General features: G+C 47.7%; 1 protein-coding gene across 2 annotated transcripts in view; it reads left to right on the top strand.

The window, feature by feature from the left end:
* Positions 1–21,238, top strand: part of CD6 (CD6 molecule) — a 245,136-nt gene that overhangs the window by 103,579 nt on the left and 120,319 nt on the right. For both annotated transcript variants that reach the window (XM_085651461.1, XM_085651460.1), the window contains exons 3-4: positions 10,279–10,638; positions 20,400–20,714. In XM_085651461.1, the coding sequence (XP_085507587.1) occupies positions 10,279–10,638; positions 20,400–20,714 (675 nt within the window). The remainder of the gene's footprint in view (positions 1–10,278; positions 10,639–20,399; positions 20,715–21,238) is intronic.

Genomic DNA, 21,238 nt, shown 5'->3' with positions numbered 1-21,238 from the left:
AAAGTGTAGACTTACATGTCTCCACCCCCTGAAAAAGGAGGTGGAGCCACATTAAATAGTGTAAGTTACTACTACCGAAAAGGAAACGCTAGTTAGTCTCCAGCACCACACATGGCCAGTCACTTATACTAGAACACCCTTCCATAGAAAATAATAGAGGCAAGACCTTAAAATAAAACCCAATAGGAAATAATGTTAAATTAAATTACATTATTTAACATTGTTAAAAATAAAAATACATATCATTTAATGTTAACAAAGTAACATATGTTATTGTTTAATTATAAAGTATTTTAATAACTTTTTTGAATACATGTATAATATACATATAGTGATATATTAATGTCACATTGGCAATTAATATTTAATTAATTCACTTTTGATTGGATACATCACTTTTAATAATTATTAATTCATAATTAAAATTTATGTTTTCTTTCAGTGGGATTTTTTAAAATTATACTTCAAAAAATGTTTAATGTAATTTGATTTTTTTAATTAATAAAAAATGTCATCCAGAATTAATTTAAAAAGTGCAATAGCATTTTGTTTAATTTTCTTCTACCTTCAAAATAAATAATTAAAATTAATTTGGTTAATATGGCGCTGATAAAAATGGTGGTGAAGCAGTAAGCCAATTTGTTGCGATTCTTGATGACATCGCCACCTGATAGTGTTTTTCCCTTGTGATCACATGGGGGAACAAAGAGGTGGGCAGACACAACTGCCACATAGTAGGTATGGAAGACGTACTAATACCTACCCCTGGCCCAGCCCTTGTGGGAAGCCTGGATTCCATATTCAAAGGTCATAGATTACTAGTCTGACCAACCCACTTCTTTTTGGGGGGAGGGCAACAGATATGTCAGAAGTTGTGCAAAATTCCACGTAGGTCGTCAAGATTTTAGGTAGTGCATGCCTGATGTTAGAGGATTACCCCCCCCATACTTAAAGTTCCCTCTTTCCACGATCCCGGTCAGAATGTCCAGTGGTTTACCCCCATGGCGCTTGCTATGTAACCTGAAAGGGACAATCAGTCGTGGCTGGTTGACGGCAACTCTGGGTGTAGTGGTGACCAGTAAGTAGGAATATCTTTCTACAAGATACAATCTTTAATCTTTACATAGCAATCAATACATTCATGGTCACTTACCTCTCCAAAATAAATAAAAGGTGTCATATATCTGCCATAGGAACAGAAATCAAGACATGCAGCGGCCAGTGCTTGTTTTAAAGCGCCTGATGGGTGGTGAGAGCTGGGTTATGTTCTTAATGATTAGGCTTTGCCTGACACTTGGGGCACGCCCTAGGAAACAGAGCCTGTCCTCAGAAGATGAGGATTTCTTAAGTGATAGAGCCTGTCCCAAGAAGATGGCTATGAGTCATCAGAAGAAAATCATGTCCTAGAAGATGTGATGAGAAACAGAGCTTGTCCAGAGAGAGGGTGGGGCGTGTCCTGGGAGAGGCCTCATGTCCTGTAAACTGGAGCCTGTCCTGGGACTGAGGCATTCGCATCTCAGCAGAGCCCCCTTCTCACCATGCTGAACTTGGGAGGTGAACCATGGCCTGGGTATGAGGGGCGGTCTCTCAGCAGCACCGCACCCCTCACCATGCCTGCACATGGAGCGGCTGGTGTTTATTTTTGTTTTCAGGTCACACTAGGGCCTTTTTATCTTGATGACATTTTGGGTGCAGCCGGCAGGAAACCACAGATGGAAACATCACTCCTCTCTCAGAACTTTGATGCCGCCTATTAACCTCTGTCTGCTGCTTCCGTGAGAGGCCCCGCCCACTGGCCCCACCCCAAGACCCCCAGCTCGGGTGATGCTGATCAGATAGCTCGCCACTGCTGCTGCTCCCTGCCAAGCTCGTGCCCTCTGGTATCTGACATGTATCTCGCGAGACGCCTGTTCTCTCCCCCCCCCCCCCCCCCCTCCCCCGCTCTCCTTGGTTCTGTCTCTTTAGAGATTGCTCCCGGTGGGGCTGGAGCAGTTCTCACAGTGGGGGTGCTGCTATCGATGCTCCATCAATGACCTCATGCGGTTCTTAAAAATCCAAGCCTCGCATCACGAGCAAGTGTCACAAACGCAGGAGAGTGGGGGGGAGTAGCCGTGATGCATTTTGGGGCACACTGTCACAAATGTATCACTAAAGCTGGCGCTCCACTGAAATGACCTCTACGTTTGCACAGACAGGCGATGTTGCTGGATAAGAATGTAGGGGCATATCAGCAACAACCGGCGATAATTATCGCTAAGCGCACTTAGCGCTAGGATAATTATCGCCGGCTAGCGTGGATTTTTATCACTGAGATAGCGTGCTATTAGCAACGCTTATCTCAAAAGCGATAAAAATCCTCACGCTAACTCCCTAATGTGAGATTATCGCTGGAAACCCAGCGATAATCTCACGCAATGTGGCGTTAGCTTGTTGATAGGGCCCCACAAACTTAGCCATGATATCCACCTTTCATAGGATATCATGGCTAAATCAGTCCTGAAGCAGGCGTAAGGAAAGTAGCGATATCAGGGGTTATCGCTACTTTTCCTGCCGCTATGCTTCATAGCGTGGGCCGTGATGATAGGAGAAATGTCGCTTAGCGACATTTCTCCTGTCATGTCAGGTCAGAAACGCCCACTTTGCATCTCATTAGAGATGCAAAGCCGGGCGTTAGCAATTCCTACGCCAACGCAAGTTTTCACGTGTTAGCGTGAGCTTGCTAATTAGGCGATACAATTATCGCCGCTTTTCGGCCGAAAACGGCCGCAAAAGCGGCGATAATTCTATCGCCTCGCCTTGCTGATATGCCCCGTAGAGCGCACACATTATGTGTGGACACCTGTCATTCGTGCATCATCGAGTAACGTGTCTTGATTTGTTTTTATGCCATTGATATCTTTGTTTCCATCACACTTCAGAATTTAGACAAGCCCTTCATTTGTGCTTTCATGTTTATTTATTTCGAAATATTTGTATAGTTCATTTATAATAATTTATATTTTGCTGCATGTTCGAAGAAACCGACATCCTACACCCTTTCCTTTCACACCAGCAAGATGGTCACATAGTTCACTTGACAAAACCCTCTCACTTTCCAGTCAGAGAAAGAGAAGTAAACACCAATCCGCATGTTAAAAGAATACGCAGCAGTTTGTCAGGAGACACAGCCTGACCTTTGACCTCTGTCTTTGAACGCACAGCAAATGTCAAGATATTTGCTTTTTAAAGTAATCTTTATTGCTCCTTCACGTTTGGGACTCTGGCATGGCTATTTTGGGGGCGCTGCAGCACCCCGCGCCCCTTCCTCCAGCGCCTATTCCTGCTTCTTCACTGCTGCCCTCACATTTACTCCCTCTCTTGTGTGTGTGAAGATGTACAGACATTCACTCTACAGACTCCTGGAGTTTGTTTAAAGGTTGGCAGTTTTCGTGAATTGTATGGTGCTTGCAAAGATTTTAAAAACAGGTGTATACAATGCCCCATCCCGCCCCTCAGAAGAACATCCTTTTTCTGCCGATAACACTTGCCTTTCCCACAAATGGGCACACATCCTTTTTTTAACAAAAAGTAGTAGAGGCGATGCCGCATCTGCAAACCTCTCATTCCGAACAAACCGGACTGGGGTCCAATCTGGGCAGATTCTCTGGAAATGCACTTTCCAACTTAACATTTCCACAATCAGACATCACTTCCTTGCCTCAGTCCTTACGTCATGAGTTGTGTCCACTCCCTGGAGACAATCCCACTCTGCCGACCTGTAGGGTAAGGAAGTAAACTCCCCCCCTCCCCCCCCCCTACGGCTGTGCCTGCTTAGGAGGCAGTTTCCTCTCTCACTGCCTTGTGCGGCCCATAGGCCTTTCCCAATTGCTGTTTGTTTCTGCCGGGGGTTTTGGTCCTGACTTTTTCTGGGTTCGTGGACCCCAGCTAGGCTGGAGGACATGTTTTTGCTGCCATTGTCTGCACTCATCCCTTCATGCAGGCCTTGTTTGATGGTGTGTGGTGCTAGTTCATGTGTTTGGCCTGTCCCTTTACTGATTCCAGACTGCTGTTTGTTTCTGCTGGGGGGTTTTGTTCCTGGACCCCAGCTCGGCTCGAGGACAGGTTTTTGCTGCCATTGTCTGCACTCATCCCTTCATGCAGGCCTTGTTTGATGGTGTGTGGTGCTAGTTCATGTGTTTGGCCTGTCCCTTTACTGATTCCAGACTGCTGTTTGTTTCTGCTGGGGGGTTTTGTTCCTGGACCCCAGCTCGGCTCGAGGAAAGGTTTTTGCTGCCATTGTCTGCACTCATCCCTTCATGCAGGCCTTGTTTGATGGTGTGTGGTGCTGGTTCATGTGTTTGGCCTGTCCCTTTACTGATTCCAGACTGCTGTTTGTTTCTGCTGGGGGGTTTTGTTCCTGGACCCCAGCTAGGCTTGAGGACAGGTTATTGTTGCCATTGTCTGCACTCATCCCTTCATGCAGGCCTTGTTTGATGGTGTGTGGTGCTAGTTCATGTGTTTGGCCTGTCCCTTTACTGATTCCAGACTGCTGTTTGTTTCTGCTGGGGGGTTTTGTTCCTGGACCCCAGCTCGGCTCGAGGACAGGTTTTTGCTGCCATTGTCTGCACTCATCCCTTCATGCAGGCCTTGTTTGATGGTGTGTGGTGCTAGTTCATGTGTTTGGCCTGTCCCTTTACTGATTCCAGACTGCTGTTTGTTTCTGCTGGGGGGTTTTGTTCCTGGACCCCAGCTCGGCTCGAGGACAGGTTTTTGCTGCCATTGTCTGCACTCATCCCTTCATGCAGGCCTTGTTTGATGGTGTGTGGTGCTAGTTCATGTGTTTGGCCTGTCCCTTTACTGATTCCAGACTGCTGTTTGTTTCTGCTGGGGGGTTTTGTTCCTGGACCCCAGCTCGGCTCGAGGACAGGTTTTTGCTGCCATTGTCTGCACTCATCCCTTCATGCAGGCCTTGTTTGATGGTGTGTGGTGCTAGTTCATGTGTTTGGCCTGTCCCTTTACTGATTCCAGACTGCTGTTTGTTTCTGCTGGGGGGTTTTGTTCCTGGACCCCAGCTCGGCTCGAGGACAGGTTTTTGCTGCCATTGTCTGCACTCATCCCTTCATGCAGGCCTTGTTTGATGGTGTGTGGTGCTAGTTCATGTGTTTGGCCTGTCCCTTTACTGATTCCAGACTGCTGTTTGTTTCTGCTGGGGGGTTTTGTTCCTGGACCCCAGCTCGGCTCGAGGACAGGTTTTTGCTGCCATTGTCTGCACTCATCCCTTCATGCAGGCCTTGTTTGATGGTGTGTGGTGCTGGTTCATGTGTTTGGCCTGTCCCTTTACTGATTCCAGACTGCTGTTTGTTTCTGCTGGGGGGTTTTGTTCCTGGACCCCAGCTCGGCTCGAGGACAGGTTTTTGCTGCCATTGTCTGCACTCATCCCTTCATGCAGGCCTTGTTTGATGGTGTGTGGTGCTAGTTCATGTGTTTGGCCTGTCCCTTTACTGATTCCAGACTGCTGTTTGTTTCTGCTGGGGGGTTTTGTTCCTGGACCCCAGCTCGGCTCGAGGACAGGTTTTTGCTGCCATTGTCTGCACTCATCCCTTCATGCAGGCCTTGTTTGATGGTGTGTGGTGCTAGTTCATGTGTTTGGCCTGTCCCTTTACTGATTCCAGACTGCTGTTTGTTTCTGCTGGGGGGTTTTGTTCCTGGACCCCAGCTCGGCTCGAGGACAGGTTTTTGCTGCCATTGTCTGCACTCATCCCTTCATGCAGGCCTTGTTTGATGGTGTGTGGTGCTGGTTCATGTGTTTGGCCTGTCCCTTTACTGATTCCAGACTGCTGTTTGTTTCTGCTGGGGGGTTTTGTTCCTGGACCCCAGCTCGGCTCGAGGACAGGTTTTTGCTGCCATTGTCTGCACTCATCCCTTCATGCAGGCCTTGTTTGATGGTGTGTGGTGCTAGTTCATGTGTTTGGCCTGTCCCTTTACTGATTCCAGACTGCTGTTTGTTTCTGCTGGGGGGTTTTGTTCCTGGACCCCAGCTCGGCTCGAGGACAGGTTTTTGCTGCCATTGTCTGCACTCATCCCTTCATGCAGGCCTCGTTTGATGGTGTGCGGTGCTGGTTCATGTGTTTGCCCTGTTTTCATGTCTTATCTACTATCAGCCAAGTTGTGCTCCTGCCTCCAGGCTGGACTTGCACAGTGCGGAGCACTGCCCAGATTCTATGTCTTGTGTACTCTCAGATGTGTTGCGCTCCTGCCTCCAGGCTAGACTTGCACAGTGTGGAGCATTGCCCCGATTCTGTGCCTTGTTTACAGTCAGCTGTGTTGTGCTCCGGCCACCAGGCTGGACTTCTGCTTTGTGGAGCACTGCCCAGATTTCGTGTCTTGTTAACAGTTGCCTGTGTTGTGCTCAGGCCACCAGGCTGGGCTTCTGCTTTGTGGAGCACTGCCCAGATTTCGTGTCTTGTCTACTGTCAGCTGTGTTGTGCTCCTGCCTCCAGGCTGGACTTGCACAGTGTGGAACACTGCTCAGATTCCATGTCTTGTCTTCTGTCAGCTGTGTTGTGCTCCTGCCTCCAGGCTGGAATTGCACAGTGTGGAGCACTGCCCAGATTCTGTGTCTTGTGTACTGTCAGCTGTGTTGTGATCCCACCTCCTGGCTGGACTTCTGCATTGTGGAGCATTGCCCAGATTCCGTGTCTTGTGTACTGTCAGCTGTGTTGTGCTCCTGCCTCCAGGCTGGAATTGCACAGTGTGGAGCACTGCCCAGATTCTGTGTCTTGTGTACTGTCAGCTGTGTTGTGATCCCACCTCCTGGCTGGACTTCTGCATTGTGGAGCATTGCCCAGATTCCGTGTCTTGTATACTGCCAGCTGTGTTGTGCTCCTGCCTCCAGGCTGGACTTGCACAGTGTGGAGCATTGCCTAGATTCCGTGTCTTGTTTACAGTTGGCTGTGTTGTGCTTCGGCCATCAGGCTGGACTTCTGCTTTGTGGAGCACTGCCCACATTTCGTGTCTTGTCTACTGTCAGCTGTGTTGTGCTCCAGGCTGGACTTGGACTTTGTGGAGCATTGCCCAGAATCCGTGTCTTGTCTACTGTTGGCTGTGGTGTGCTCCTGCCAGGTGTGCCGGGGATGTTTAATACTGTTATCATTTTAAGCCTACCCTTTGCAGGCTGCCTGATGTTGCTATGAGCCTCTGTCATTGGATGTGGATTCACTCCAGGCCGTCGCACTGGGTGTGGGTCTATCCCAAGCTCCTCACGCTGCCTTAGAGGTCAGGTGATCTGTCCGATCAGTGGCATCGAAGTACCCATCACTAGAGGAGAGGAGATTGCCAGGCCTTGCTTTTCTTCATGAGGTATGGTCTGGGCTTCCAGGTCTGCTTCATTCTGGGGCTGGGGCTTGTGGGATGTTCTCCGTCTTGTTGCCTCTTCTTGGCCATTATGTGCCCCGGCTCTGGAGCTCGTCTTGTTGTCTTGTCATATACTGGCCTGCTCTTCACAGCTCTCTAATGGGCTGCCTGACAATGCTGCAGACGTCTGTGAGGACCTCAGTGATGGCTAGGGATTTCACCCCAAGGATTATGTGTGGGTCCATCCTGTATGCACGCCTGGGAATGGGGCTTTGTTGTCCCTGCCCTGTTTGTGAACCGAGAGCCCCTCACTGGTGGACCGCCCTTGGTTCTGGGTTGAGGTCTGGCTTTTTCACTTTCACATGTCTTTCCTGCTAGACTGGATGCTTGTAGGTGTGTTCTCTACATGTCTCATGGCTGTGTGTTCCCCTGGCTCCTTGCTGGGCCTGTCCGGGACTGGAAAGAACTGGATCCAAAGCCTGGTCTGCCTGTCACTGGCTCTCCACTGGGCTAGGAGCTTTGGTGGGTACACAGTTTGTGGTGGTGCTGCTTCCTTCACTTGTGGACAGGTGTTGTCCCCTTTTTTGTTGTTGGGATGTGAGGACTGGTCTTGTACTGCTTCTCATGCATCCTGCTAGGTTTGGGGCTTGTGAAGTGTGTGCTCTGTAACCCTGTTTCATATCATCTTCTCTGGCCCTATATCCTGGTTTGGTACAGTAGTTCTTGTTGGATGGACCAGGCACCGTGTTCTGTGTTTAGCTTGGGTTGAGCATCCTTTTCAGGAGTTGGGCCTCCTTCTCTGTGTGGAACCTCTGAGATCTTTTCGTTGGGTGGAGTTTGGTTTTAGGTTGATCCTTGGTTGATGATCGGTTGTAATGATAGATGATCCTTCCACGTGCTAGCATCTCACGTTCTGCACGGGGCACTGAGGCTCTGCTTCTTAGAATGTATGAGAGGCAAACGCTGAAGTAAACTGCTGTCACTCCCTGGTTCATTGTTACAGCTCCCAGTCCACACCACCTACATCTATCCTTAAATTGTGTTATCCTTCTTTAATGAGTGATTGAAGAGCTAAAGCAAAACACTGTGGGGCTCATTTATGAAAACTGTTGCATCGCTGCGTGAAAACAATGATGGGACAGTTTTCACTGCGCCCTCCCAGCATGTGAGAGTAATTCATTTTTTTCTGTTTGGGACCACCAGGCTTTCCCTGGCATTGCTCAACAGGAAAATTGTTGTTGGAACATCTGCCCTCAATGGTCCGGATGTTCTGAAGTGGTGTGGGCGATGGCCCAATGTCAGTCGGCTGTTGGTCAGAGGTTTCTTCAGGTAGGGCCAGTGAAGGCTCCTCCCTTGACTTCTTGGCAGGTCTCATTCTGTGAAGAGAGCATCGCAACCAGTTTGGCGGTCAGGGGATGCTGCCACATTTGGGCTGAGTACCCTGTCTGCCAGACTCCAATGAACGCCCTGAGTGACCTCCATGGAGAGAGGTCTACTGTGGGTCTGGCTCATTCCCTCCGGGCACCAAACACGTGCACCTGAACATGACCCCATAGAGGTAGGCTCTTCTTCGTCCAGGCCCACAACCTCTGGTACAAACTGCTCTTTTGCAACAGAGTCCAGTCCAACCTCATCACCTCCTGAAAAGCCAACAAACGTCCTTCCTGAAACAAACCCTGTAACATCCCAAGGGCACCAAACAGTCACCACAATATACCTTTGTCAGAGAAATGGAAAAACCTGGAATCTTTTTTAAGTTCAGGGGCATCCTTCAAACTTCAAATTCAATTTGTACTACAAAGCTGCTTTTACATAATTAACAGGCTGATGCCTGACCTACTCGTCCATGTTTAAAGAACCGGGCTCTGGTAGTGGGTGTTGATTTTAAAACTCAGTTGAGGTATTGCAATGCACTCTGTCCTGCAGGTCTTCTGAACATCCTGACAGACCGACTGAAAAGCCAAAGAAAAGTTCTGCATCAACATACAAGACTCAAGATCATCTGTTTATACTATTTCTATATGTTTGTTGCCTCTCGTTTTTGTGTATCTATTGTTTATAATGTATGGTCAATGACCAGCGGACCATTGAGGAGGGCAACGATTTTCTTTGCGAGTCTTTCTGTATACTGTAGTGACTGTTTCAGGCAGTGCGGCTTTCAATCCCCTGGCTGCATCCTCCAATCTTTGTTTCATCATGCTCTCTCCTCTGATTCCAGGTTGAGAAACAAAGCACTTTTAAAACATTTTTTTCACACCTTACTTGTAAAATCTCTTTGCTGAAGTGCTTGTGAGCTCGCTACTCAACATCAGGCGCCACACTTTTTCTGTGATTTTTGGGGGAATTGTCCATCTGGAGAGATCCAGCCTTTCCTCCATTCTTTTAGGCTTCACGACATGACTGATGTCATGTTTGGTTAGGTTCTGCTTAGAAGGTCAGTGCCAAGAGAGCCTCTTCGGAGGTGGGAGCTATATTAGTGATGCTACTCACTCACCTATAGGCATTTTAGCACATAATGTGTGTGCATCAAAGCTCTCACCTCCGATAAAAGGTTATATGTTCAAACCATGCATGCATTTATCGCGCATGCCTTTACAATACGGTCTGAACCACAAATGCATCTGTACAACGCATTCCTTTACCACGCAAGCTGTTACAACGATTTGCCTTAGGGTAAGCGCTGGACTTTGGAATAGTGTAATTTACTATTCTAACTCCAGTCTGTGCAACAGTGGGGGAAAGTGTTGGACTTAAAGTCCAACATCAGTCCACCAACTCTTTCCCTAATGCAAGTTGTTATAACGATGTGGTGAAGGAATGCATTGTAAAGGCACAGCGTGTGCCGCAATGCGTTATTAAGGCTGTTTTCCCAAACAAAACACAAGTAAATGGCTCCCACAGCTGATGTCCAAGAGTCACTGTCCCTTCTGTCTCTCTCTTCTGCAGGGCCGTCTCTCCGCCTGGTGAATGGGACTGGTCGCTGTGATGGAAGTGTGGAGATCCGCCTGGAGGACCACTGGATTCTGCTCTGCCAGGAGCTGTGGGACTGGACCACGGCCGATGTCCTATGCCGCGAGCTCGACTGCGGACCTGCCTCTGGGTGGATGGGTGGGCAGGGTGAAGACCCTAGCCCAAAGACCCTGAGTGCTGGCACTGAGAGGCACGGTGGTCCAGCTGCTGCATCCAACCAAACCGCACCCAACTTCATGCGGGTGGTCTGTGCCCACCTGCAAAGGGGTCTGGAGAACTGTTCTGTGAGCCTCAAGCCATGCCCCAGTGAGAGGGCAGCAGAGCTCAACTGCACAGGTGATGACCTCAGAGGGCAAGGAGAATGTGGAGGGGGTGGAGGGTGTGTCGGGGCGGGGGGAGGATGTCACACAGTGTCAAAATGTGAAGGCCTTGTCACCTGCGGTGACACAATGACTGTTCATACTCATTCCTGTTCCTTCAGTCCAAATGTACCTCTCACACCTCCCCTGTCCTTTCTTTCTTCCTCAAAGTTATGCTGTTTTTTATTGTCCATTCATTTCTTGCCTTCTGAACACCCTTATTTTCTTTTGTAATGTAACATAAAAATTTAGTTTTTGTAATTGACAATTTAAAATAATTGTTACAAAAATAAATAATATGGGGATAACAGATAAGATACTATTTCATTAAACATGCATTGAACTTCAGTGCATCAGTGCAAATATTGTCTTTCCCTGCCTTACTTTCTTCTTTTCCCATATCTGTCCCTTTCCTATAAATCCATACGTTCCTCTATTCCTTCTGTTAAACATAAATCTTTAATGCAAAATAGTGGGTTCCCCACAGCAAAAGATCAAAGACAATTGTCATTCAAACTGACTGCGGACACAATTATACATTTCCTGCTTTAGCCACATAATTCATCCTCTGCTGCCTAATCTGCAGATTTGAACAAAAAAAGCCTTGTTTCTATCTCAAACGTTACCAAAAATTCAGTGACAAGTGTTACGGTGTGGTGGAAGACCCTTTACAAACCTAGAATGGTCACCTGTTACTTATTGCTAAATGTGGGTGTTAAATTGGTCCTAATGGTGTGGAAGCCACTCTTGCTTCCTTCTGCGCCTCTCTTGCCTCTTTCTGCATTTCTGTTGCTTCTTTCTGCACATTTCTTTCTTTTTCTGCACTTCTCTTGTCTCTTTCTGCAAATCTCTTGTACTTTCTGCACCTCTCTTCCCTCTTTCTGCATGTCTGTTGCCTCTTTCTGCACCTCATTTGCTTCTTTCTGTACCCCTCTTGCTTCTTTCTTCACCCTTCTTCCCTTTTTCTGCACCTCTCTTACCTTTTTCTGTACCCCTCTTACGTCTTTCTGCACCCTTTCTGCCTCTTTCTGCACCTCTGTTCCGTCTTTCTGCATTTCTTTTGTTTCTTTCTGTACCTGTCTTGCTTCTTTCTGTACCCCTCTTGCCTCTCTCTCCATCCCCTTCCTTCTTTCTTCACTTCTGTTGCTTCTTTCTGCACTAATCTTGCTTCTTTCTGCACCTCACTTGCCTCTTTCTGCACATCTATTGCCTCTTTCTGCAGTTCTCGTGCCTCCTTCTGCACTTCACTTGCCTCTTTCTGTACCTCTGCTGCTTCTTTCTGCACTTCTCTTGCCTTTCCGCACCCTCCTGCCTCTTTCTGCACCTCTCTTCCCTATTTGTACAACTCTCTTGCCTTTTTCTACTCCTCTGTTCCCTCTTTCTGTAACACTCTTGCCTCTTTCTGTACCTCTGTTGCTTCTTTCTGCACTAATGCTTCTTTCTGCACCCTCCTGCCTCCTTCTGCACTTCACTTGCCTCTTTCTGTAACTCTCTTGCTTCTTTCTGTACCTCTCTTGCCTCTTTCTGCACCTCACTTGCTTCTTTCTGCACCCCTTTTGCCAGCTTCTGCACCCCTCTTCCCTCTTTGTGCAACTCTCTCGCCTCTTTCCACACCCCTCTTTCCGCACCACTCTTGCTTCTTTCTGTACCTCTGTTCCTTCTTTCTTCATCTGGCTTGTCTCTTTCTGCACCCTTCGTGCCTCTTTCAGCACATCTGTTGCTTCTTTCTACAGTTCTTCCACTTTCTGCACCACTTCTGCCTCTTTCTGTACCCCTCTTGCCTTTTTGTACACCTCTCCTACCCCTTTGTTTCGTTCTGCACTTCACTTGCCTCTTTGTGTACCCCTCTTGCCTCTTTCTATCTGCATCTCTGTTGGTTCTTTCTGCACTGCTCTGGCTTCTTCCTGCACCTCTGTTCCAAATTTCTGCATCCCTCTTGCCTTTTCTGCACCTCTGTTGCCTCCATCTGCCCACCTGTTCTCTCTTTCTTCACCCCTTTTGCCTGTTTCTGCAAGTCTCTTGCCTCTTTCTGCAGTTCTCTTGCCTCCTTCTGCACCTTACTTGCCTCTTTTTGAACCTCTGTTGGTTCTTTTGCACCCTTTTTACCTGTTTCTCCACCTCTCTTGCCTCTGTCTGCACCTCTGTTCCCACTTTATGTACCTCTTTTGCCTGTTTCTGCAGCTCTCTTGCCTTTTTCTGAAGTTCTCTTGCCTCCTTCTGCACCTTTTTTTTGCTTCTTTCTGCACTTCTCTTGCCTCTTTATGCACCACTGTTGCTTCATTCTGCACTTTCCACACTTCTTTCTGCACCTGTCTTGCTTCTTTCTGCACCCCTTGCCTCGTTTTGAACCTCTGATGGTTCTTTTGCACCCATTTTACCTGTTTCTGCACCTCTCTTGCCTCTGCACCTCTGTTCCCACTTTCTGTACCTATTTTGCCTGTTTCTGCAGCTCTCTTGCCTTTTTCTGAAGTTCTCTTGCCTCCTTCTGTACCTTTTTTTGCTTCTTTCTGCACTTCTCTTGCCTCTTTATGCACCACTGTTGCTTCATTCTGCACTTTCCACGCGTCTTTCTGCACCTGTCTTGCTTCTTTCTGCACCCCTGTTGTCTCTTTCTGCACTCGTCTTCCCTCTTTCTGTACCTTTCTTGCCTGTTTCTGCATCTCACGTGCCTCTTTCACTTTTCTTGCTTCTTTCTACACCTCTGTTGCTTCTTTCAGCAATTCTCTTGCCTCTTTCTGCACCTCTCTTGCCTCTTTCTGCACCTCACTTGCTTCTTTCTGCACCCAAATGCCTCTTTCTGTACCTCTCTTGCCTCTTTCTGCACCTCGCTTGCTTCTTTCAGTACCCCTTTTGCCAGTTTCTGCACCCCTCTTCCCTCTTTGTGCAACTCTCTCGCCTCTTTCTACACCCCTCTTTCCGCACCACTCTTGCTTCTTTCTGTACCTCTGTTCCTTCTTTCTTCATCTGGCTTGTCTCTTTCTGCACCCTTCGTGCCTCTTTCAAAACATCTGGTGCTTCTTTCTGCAGTTCTTCCACTTTCTGCACCACTCCTGCCTCTTTCTGTACCCCTCTTGCCTTTTTGTACACCTCTCCTACCCATTTGCTTCGTTCTGCACTTCACTTGCCTCTTTGTGTACCCCTCTTGCCTCTTTCTATCTGCATCTCTGTTGGTTCTTTCTGCACTGCTCTGGCTTCTTCCTGCACCTCTGTTCCAAATTTCTGCATCCCTCTTGCCTTTTCTGCACCTCTGTTGCCTCCGTCTGCCCACCTGTTCTCTCTTTCTGCACCCCTTTTGCCTGTTTCTGCAAGTCTCTTGCCTCTTTCTGCAGTTCTCTTGCCTCCTTCTGCACCTTACTTGCCTCTTTTTGAACCTCTGTTGGTTCTTTTGCACCCATTTTACCTGTTTCTGCACCTCTCTTGCCTCTGTCTGCACCTCTGGTCCTACTTTCTGTACCTCTTTTGCCTGTTTCTGCAGCTCTCTTGCCTTTTTCTGAAGTTCTCTTGCCTCCTTCTGCACCTTTTTTTTGCTTCTTTCTGCACTTCTCTTGCCTCTTTATGCACCACTGTTGCTTCATTCTGCACTTTCCACACTTCTTTCTGCACCTGTCTTGCTTCTTTCTGCACCCCTTGCCTCTTTTTGAACCTCTGTTGGTTCTTTTGCACTCATTTGACCTGTTTCTACACCTCTCTTGCCTCTGCACCTCTGTTCCCACTTTCTGTACCTCTTTTGCCTGTTTCTGCACTTCTCTTGCCTCTTTATGCACCACTGTTGCTTCATTCTGCACTTTCCACGCGTCTTTCTGCACCTGTCTTGCTTCTTTCTGCACCCCTGTTGTCTCTTTCTGCACTCGTCTTCCCTCTTTCTGTACCTTTCTTGCCTGTTTCTGCATCTCACGTGCCTCTTTCACTTTTCTTGCTTCTTTCTACACCTCTGTTGCTTCTTTCAGCAATTCTCTTGCCTCTTTCTGCACCTCTCTTGCCTCTTTCTGCACCTCACTTGCTTCTTTCTGCACCCAAATGCCTCTTTCTGTACCTCTCTTGCCTCTTTGTGCACCTCTCCTACCTCTTTTTTACTCCTCTTGCCTCTTTTTGCACCTCTGTTGGTTCTTTTTGCACTGCTCTTGGTTCTTTCTGCACATCACTTGCCTGTTTTTGCACTTCTCTTGGTTCTTTCTAAGCTGCAGTTGCTTCTTTCAGCAATTCTCTTGCCTCTTTCTGCACTTCTCTTGCTTGTTTCTGCACCTCTCTTGCCTCTTTCGGCACCTCTGTTGCTTCCTTCTGCACCTCTTCTGCCTATTTTTGCACCCCTCTTCCCTCCTTGTGCAACTCTCTTGCCTCTGTCTACACCTCTCTTCCCTCTTTCTGCACCACTCTTGCCTCTTTCTGTACCTGTGTTGCTTCTTTCTGCACTTCTCTTGCCTCTTTCTGCACCTCTGAGTTAGAGGTAGTTTTAACCTCCCTGCCCTATTATGTACTAGGGCCTTACAGGGGAGGTCATGCCAATCACAGGGGTACCCCAACCCATAGTGTACCCTAGTGGATGTAGGTGTTTTCGCTGTATTCTAAGTGTCTTTCAGCATAGCACTGGCTCCAGGCCTGGTTATTCAGAGTCAGTTATCACCAGTATCAATCAGCAAAACGTTGGGGGCACAGGATGACTTTGCAGCAAGGCCACTTTCTGCACCTCTGTTGGTTCTTTCTGCATATCTCTTGCTTCTTATAGCACCTTTCTTCATCTTTCTGGACTTCTGTTGCCTCTTTCTGCATTTCTCTTTGTGAGGAGTTGGCCTGGCATATGCTGGTCACTAGTGATAGTGGCCACCTTGCACCAGTCCAATATGACTCTTATGGTAGATAGGTTTAAGACAACCTTTTAAAGAAAGCTATTCTAGTGGTAGCTGTGGAGAGCAGCCTTCAGGCTAAGTCTCAGAGGAATGTAAAGCAGCTTGTTTTGCCTTATAATCTCTTGAATTACCAAATGAAAGGACACCACACAGGTATATATATCAAATATATATGTATTTCTTTCTAGACACACTACTAATCTCTTTATGAGATTAGAAGTCAAGGACATTCACAAATATCAACGTTTCACAATAAGTTAAGCACACATATGGCTGGGGCCCTAGGGGCGTACCAGACCATATACAAAAAAAGAGGTTTGGGAAAGTCGACTTGCAAGGGGACAAGGCCTAGGGCCTGTTGAATCGCTGTGGCTTCACTAATCCACCCAAGGCAGAGAAGTAAGAGACCCACAGGAGATGCGTGCAGTGTGAGAACACAGCCGCGGGTTCCCTAGTGATTTCAATGGAGCAAGTCGCGGTTGGATTTTTAAAGTTTTAGGGTACTTCGAGGAAGTCTACAAGCAAGCCACTTACAAGGTAAGTAATTTGAGGGCCAAAACACACTGGAGCACTGGAGTGCACGAGTTACCTCACCCAGGGAAGCCGGGTGCATAGGTGTCTTTTGGTGTCGGGTCACGTCGTCATTTTCTATGGAAGCCGATGAAGTTTTGCTGCTTGCGAAGACTGGAGAAGATTCCGGTGGAATCCAAGGCTGGATTCAAGATGAAGATGACCTGAAAGCAGAAGGGGCAGTGTTCACAGTCACTAGCCAGTGACCCGGGGCCAGGAAGATGGATGCCCACAGAAGTCGGTGATTTCAGGTGATCAAGGGTGTTTTGACTCTTCAGCCACGAGGTCCAGGAGGCATCGATGATAACCAGCAGCTGGATTCAGAGTATCCCACAACGTCTGCAGCTTACTGAGGTGTCGGCAACTGGATTGGAGCCAACAAGCCTTGGCAACAGCAAGTCTTGTGGAAATCAAAGAAAGTCAGCCGTGCAGACCAGCAGGGTCTGAGGGACTCACCCAGTGAGGGTAAGTGATGGCAGGCCTGGAGCAACCCGGAGAGCCCTTTGGTTTGATGAGAAAGTCTTCAGGGGACCCACAAGCCAACGGGCAAGGGATTGCAAAGATGCCTCATGAGGATTCACTTCACAGGAGCCCACGGTCACTCGGGACAAGGTAGGCCTCTGATTTTCAAAGGAAAGCCTGCTGGCGACTTGGGCCATACGTGGTTCAGTGCACAAGTTCATAGAATGTCGTGAAGGGGTTGCACTTGACAATAGTGCATGGTACCTGGGTATTGCTGATCCTCATCACTCGTGGGGTCCACTTGCCTCAGGTTTGCTGGGGACTCACAATGGCCGTCGAAAAGTCAGGAAATCTACTTCCAGGGCTGCAGGGACTTTGGGCTCCAGCGGGAGCGGGAAAGTTTGCGACTGTTGATTCAAGTTTTTCGTGCCTGCCAAGCAGGGGAGTCACTCCTTGACTCCAAGGGAGATTCTTCTGTCTTCCAAAGGTAGTGGAAGTCGAAGGGCCAGGATTCTTCTTGTAGAGCGTCATCCAGGGATATCTGATTTGCAATGGCAAGGTTTCCTATCTTATACTAAAGGAAAGGGAGGGACTAGCTCTATGACCACTCCTCTGGGAGGGTCAGGGTAGGGGGTGGTTACACCCACTTCCCTTTGTCCAGTTTCACGCCAGAGTAGGGGCAGGTAGCCCCTGAACTGGTTTGAGCTGGCATATGCACAGAGGAGCCTACTGTTCCCCCAGTGCAGGACTTCAAAGCACCCACCCAGCCCCAATACACTAAATCCTGTCTGGAAGGTGGTAACACCTCCCTGTGACAGGATGCCTATTGTTGGGCCTCCTCCACTGTGAGTTTCAATCAGCAGCAGGAGGGAAGCCCAGTGTCTGTGCTGGTGGCATCCATTCTGTGATGCCAGGACTCTTTCAGATTTCTACCGTGTTTCCACAGTGGGTGCATGTTGTTCCCTCTAGAAGGGTGGGATCATACTCCCACACCAGTTACTGGTGTGGGGGTATGATTCCAAGTTGTTTGACACCAAACACAATATGTTTTGATGCAGTCATTCCAAAGTTAGCATTTACCGGGAGGTTATAATGCACTTAAGAGTATATGGTTTAACCGCATCCACAATCTGCTGCTGGCAGAGTCTATTCTCTGTGGTTGAGGGGTCCTGCTCATGCAGAGGCACCCCCTCACATTGTAAACCAAGCACCCTGCCCTCAGGATTGATAGGGCTTGCCTTAGGGGTGGCTGATAGGTTTATCTGTGTGTGTATGGTGAGATATAGGAACCTATACCTCAGTGAGGAGTGCTAACACTAACTTACCCAGGCTGCAGTAGCTGGCCTGTGGTGTCAGATTTAGTCTGCTTCCCAGGGGTGGCATAATACATGCTTCAGCCCCTGGTAGGCCTGTGAAGTACCTATGCCCTTGGTACCTAGGGTACCATATACTAGGGGCTCATAAGGCACCACAGTATCCAATCACTAGTGCATCTAATATGCACTCCAAGTTGTTTAGAGAGAACTGAGAGACTGGGGCCCTGATTAGCAGGGACCCAGCCAGACTATAGCCAGAAACCAGTGTTAACATCTGAAAAAAAGTGGGGGAAACATAAGTGCAGATCCTACTCTCCTACACTCTTGCTTCTTTCTGCACCTTTCTTCCTCTTTCTGCACATGTCCTACCTCTGTAGGCATCATTAAAAATTAAATTAAATTAAGAAAACCTTTGAAATCCACTGAAAAAACCGCAGGTTTCAGGGACATTATAGTTAGGAATTAGCATTTAAAAAACCTTAAAAATTCACTGAAAAACCATAGGTTTCAGGGACATTATAGTTAGAAATTATCATATAAAAAACCTTAGAAATTCACTGAAAAAAACACAGGATTCAGGGACGTTATAGTTTATTGGACATTTCACTCGTACAAAACCAGAGAAATTCGGCCGTTATAGTTAGTTAAGCTAACTATAACTTGCGCCCCCGCAATGCACTGCTGATGATGTCACATATTACATCATTCATGACATGGTCAGTGACATCACTGATGACATCTCACATGGCATCACTGATGACATCACTGATGACATCATCCACGTGATAATCTGATGCACCTCCTCACACCCTAATATAACCTTTGATGCACCCACTCTAAAATACAGACTACCATTTTTGAAACCACTGACACACCAATTCCAGTTACTACATACCCACTCACTGATTCCTAGGTCTACACACCCATCCACTCATTCACACATACAGCCACTCATACATGCAGTCACTCATCAATACGGCACTATCATATGTATCCATACACCTATACAGACACTCACACACTGCCACTCATCCATAGAGTTACTCACACACCTAGTCAGTCATGCAAATAATCAATCACACTTCCATTTACTCACCAATACAGTTATACACACACCACCTCACTTATTCAGACAGATACTAACACATACTTACTCTCTTATACAATCACTGATACAAGCTCAAACTCATCCATACAGCCACTCTCACACTCACTCTCACAAATAGTCATTTATATAATCCAACACTCACATATACTGCCTTTCACATATATAGTTACTCACACATGTACCACTGAGACATCCATTCACTCATCAACACACCCATACACACACTCACCCACCCATACAGCCCTTCACAGATGAACTCCTGAACCCATACACTCAGTGAATCACCCACTCGCACATCTATGCACAGTCACACAACCCCACCCACACAGACACTCAGACACCCGTACAGATAGTCAGAGAACCAATCAATAACCCATATAGACACTCACGTAGCTACTCACCAACCCATGCAGCCACTTACACACCAAATGACAGACTGATACAGACATTCACACAGTTTAGTCACTAGCCCATGCATTCAGTAAGACACGTTTAATCACTCACTTATACAGTCAGTCATGCACCTACTAAATCATCCATTCAGACACTCAAACACCCACTCCTTTTTCAATACACCTTGGCATATATATATATAAAAAACATATTTAAACTTTACATAAACACACAGTCACTGGATGATGTCATCAATGATGTCATTTGAGATGTCATCAGTGATGTCACTGACCATGTCAGAAATGATGTAATATGGGACTTCATCAGCAGTGCATTGCTGGGGCGCGAGTTATAGTTAGCTCAACTAACTATAACGGCCGAATTTCTCTGGTTTTGTATGAGTGAAATGTCCAACTAACTATAACGTATATATATATATATATATATATATAAATCACTTCTGTTCAGCAATAGTATGTCCCTCTATTCTTACATTCCCATTACTGCTATGCACTACTCTTTATCCCCAGTTTACCACTCCTCAAATTGCCGTTTTCGCCTTGCTGCTTCTTTCCCATTGCCATAACTTCAATCCTCACTTTATGTAGCCCTCTGTTTAGCTTCTTCTTCCATCCTCTCTTTTTTGTTTGTCATTTCTCTTGCTCCTACCCCATTTTGTTGGCTGAGGGCATTCTCTTACACCTTCTCTTCTCTTCTCCCCTTCACTGCCCGCTTCTCTCTTTTATTATCATATTGACCATACAGGACACAACAAAGGTCTTTGTTGGGCAAGAGGGGAGGGGTCTGCATGCAGTGATGGTTGGGTTGGGTCAATGCATTCATCCTGCCTCCAAAGAAGCCCTAAGGGAGCAGAGCATCATGTGCATGTCCTGTTCCCTTGTTTCCTTTTCCTATAGTCTTCCTCTTTCTATCGTCCCCTTATTTGCCTACCCTGTGTTTTTCACCGTGTTCCCACTTCCTAAACTCACAGTATCGCCTACTTCTCTGATCCTTCTCTTTCCTTCTCTCTGACCCTCTCTCACAGCGCAGCGTGCTGTACGCCTAGTCGATGGGCCCAGTTCCTGTGCAGGACGAGTGGAGGTTCAAGACCGCGTTGGTGGCACCTGGGGGACAGTGTGTGATGATTCCTGGGACCTCTCTGAGGGCCATGTGGTGTGCCGGCAGCTGGGGTGTGGCTCTGCCATCAATGTTCTTGGAGAAGCCCGTTTCGGGATGGGTGATGGGCCCATTCACCTGGACGAGGTGAACTGCACAGGGTTGGAAGCTTCTCTTTGGGACTGCCATGCCAAGCAGAACACTGACTGTGGACACAAGGAAGATGCAAGCGTGGTCTGCTCAGGTCAGTATCTTCCTTCTTGAGCCATAGAAGAGCAGCAGCTGGACGGCCAGGACAGCTTAGCACAGAGGGGTGCCAGCTCTGGGTCTCACCAGTGGAACCATAGGACACTTGGTTCTGTGGCGAGGGTGCACCATCACAGCATCACCAGCTCACACAGGCGCAGGCAGTCATACTACAGGGTCTGTGCCCCCAGAGGGCCACATTATGAGTGCCTGTAACTATCCATGGGCGTTCTGGTAATTCTGATGCTGGAGAAATTACAGAGATTATGAGAGTTTGGGGGAAAAGATGCAGGAATCAGAATTTGTGTGCCACATTACTACCTTGTGGACAGAGTGGTACTTCCAGCTGGTGAGGATTGGATGGTGGCGGCTGCGCTCCCCGATCACAGGAGATCTCGCATTCACAGGCAGGACCTGCGACTGGCAGGGTTTGGATGGTGGCGGCTGTGTACCACGGCCACAGGAGATCCCACATTCACAGGCAGGACCTGTGGCCGGTGGTGTTTGGATGGTGGCGGCTGC

The sequence above is a fragment of the Triturus cristatus genome, chromosome 4_1 (assembly GCF_964204655.1).
Source record: "Triturus cristatus chromosome 4_1, aTriCri1.1, whole genome shotgun sequence".
In the NCBI taxonomy this organism is placed as follows: domain Eukaryota; kingdom Metazoa; phylum Chordata; class Amphibia; order Caudata; family Salamandridae; genus Triturus; species Triturus cristatus.
This window is presented reverse-complemented; position numbering and strand designations above follow the sequence as displayed.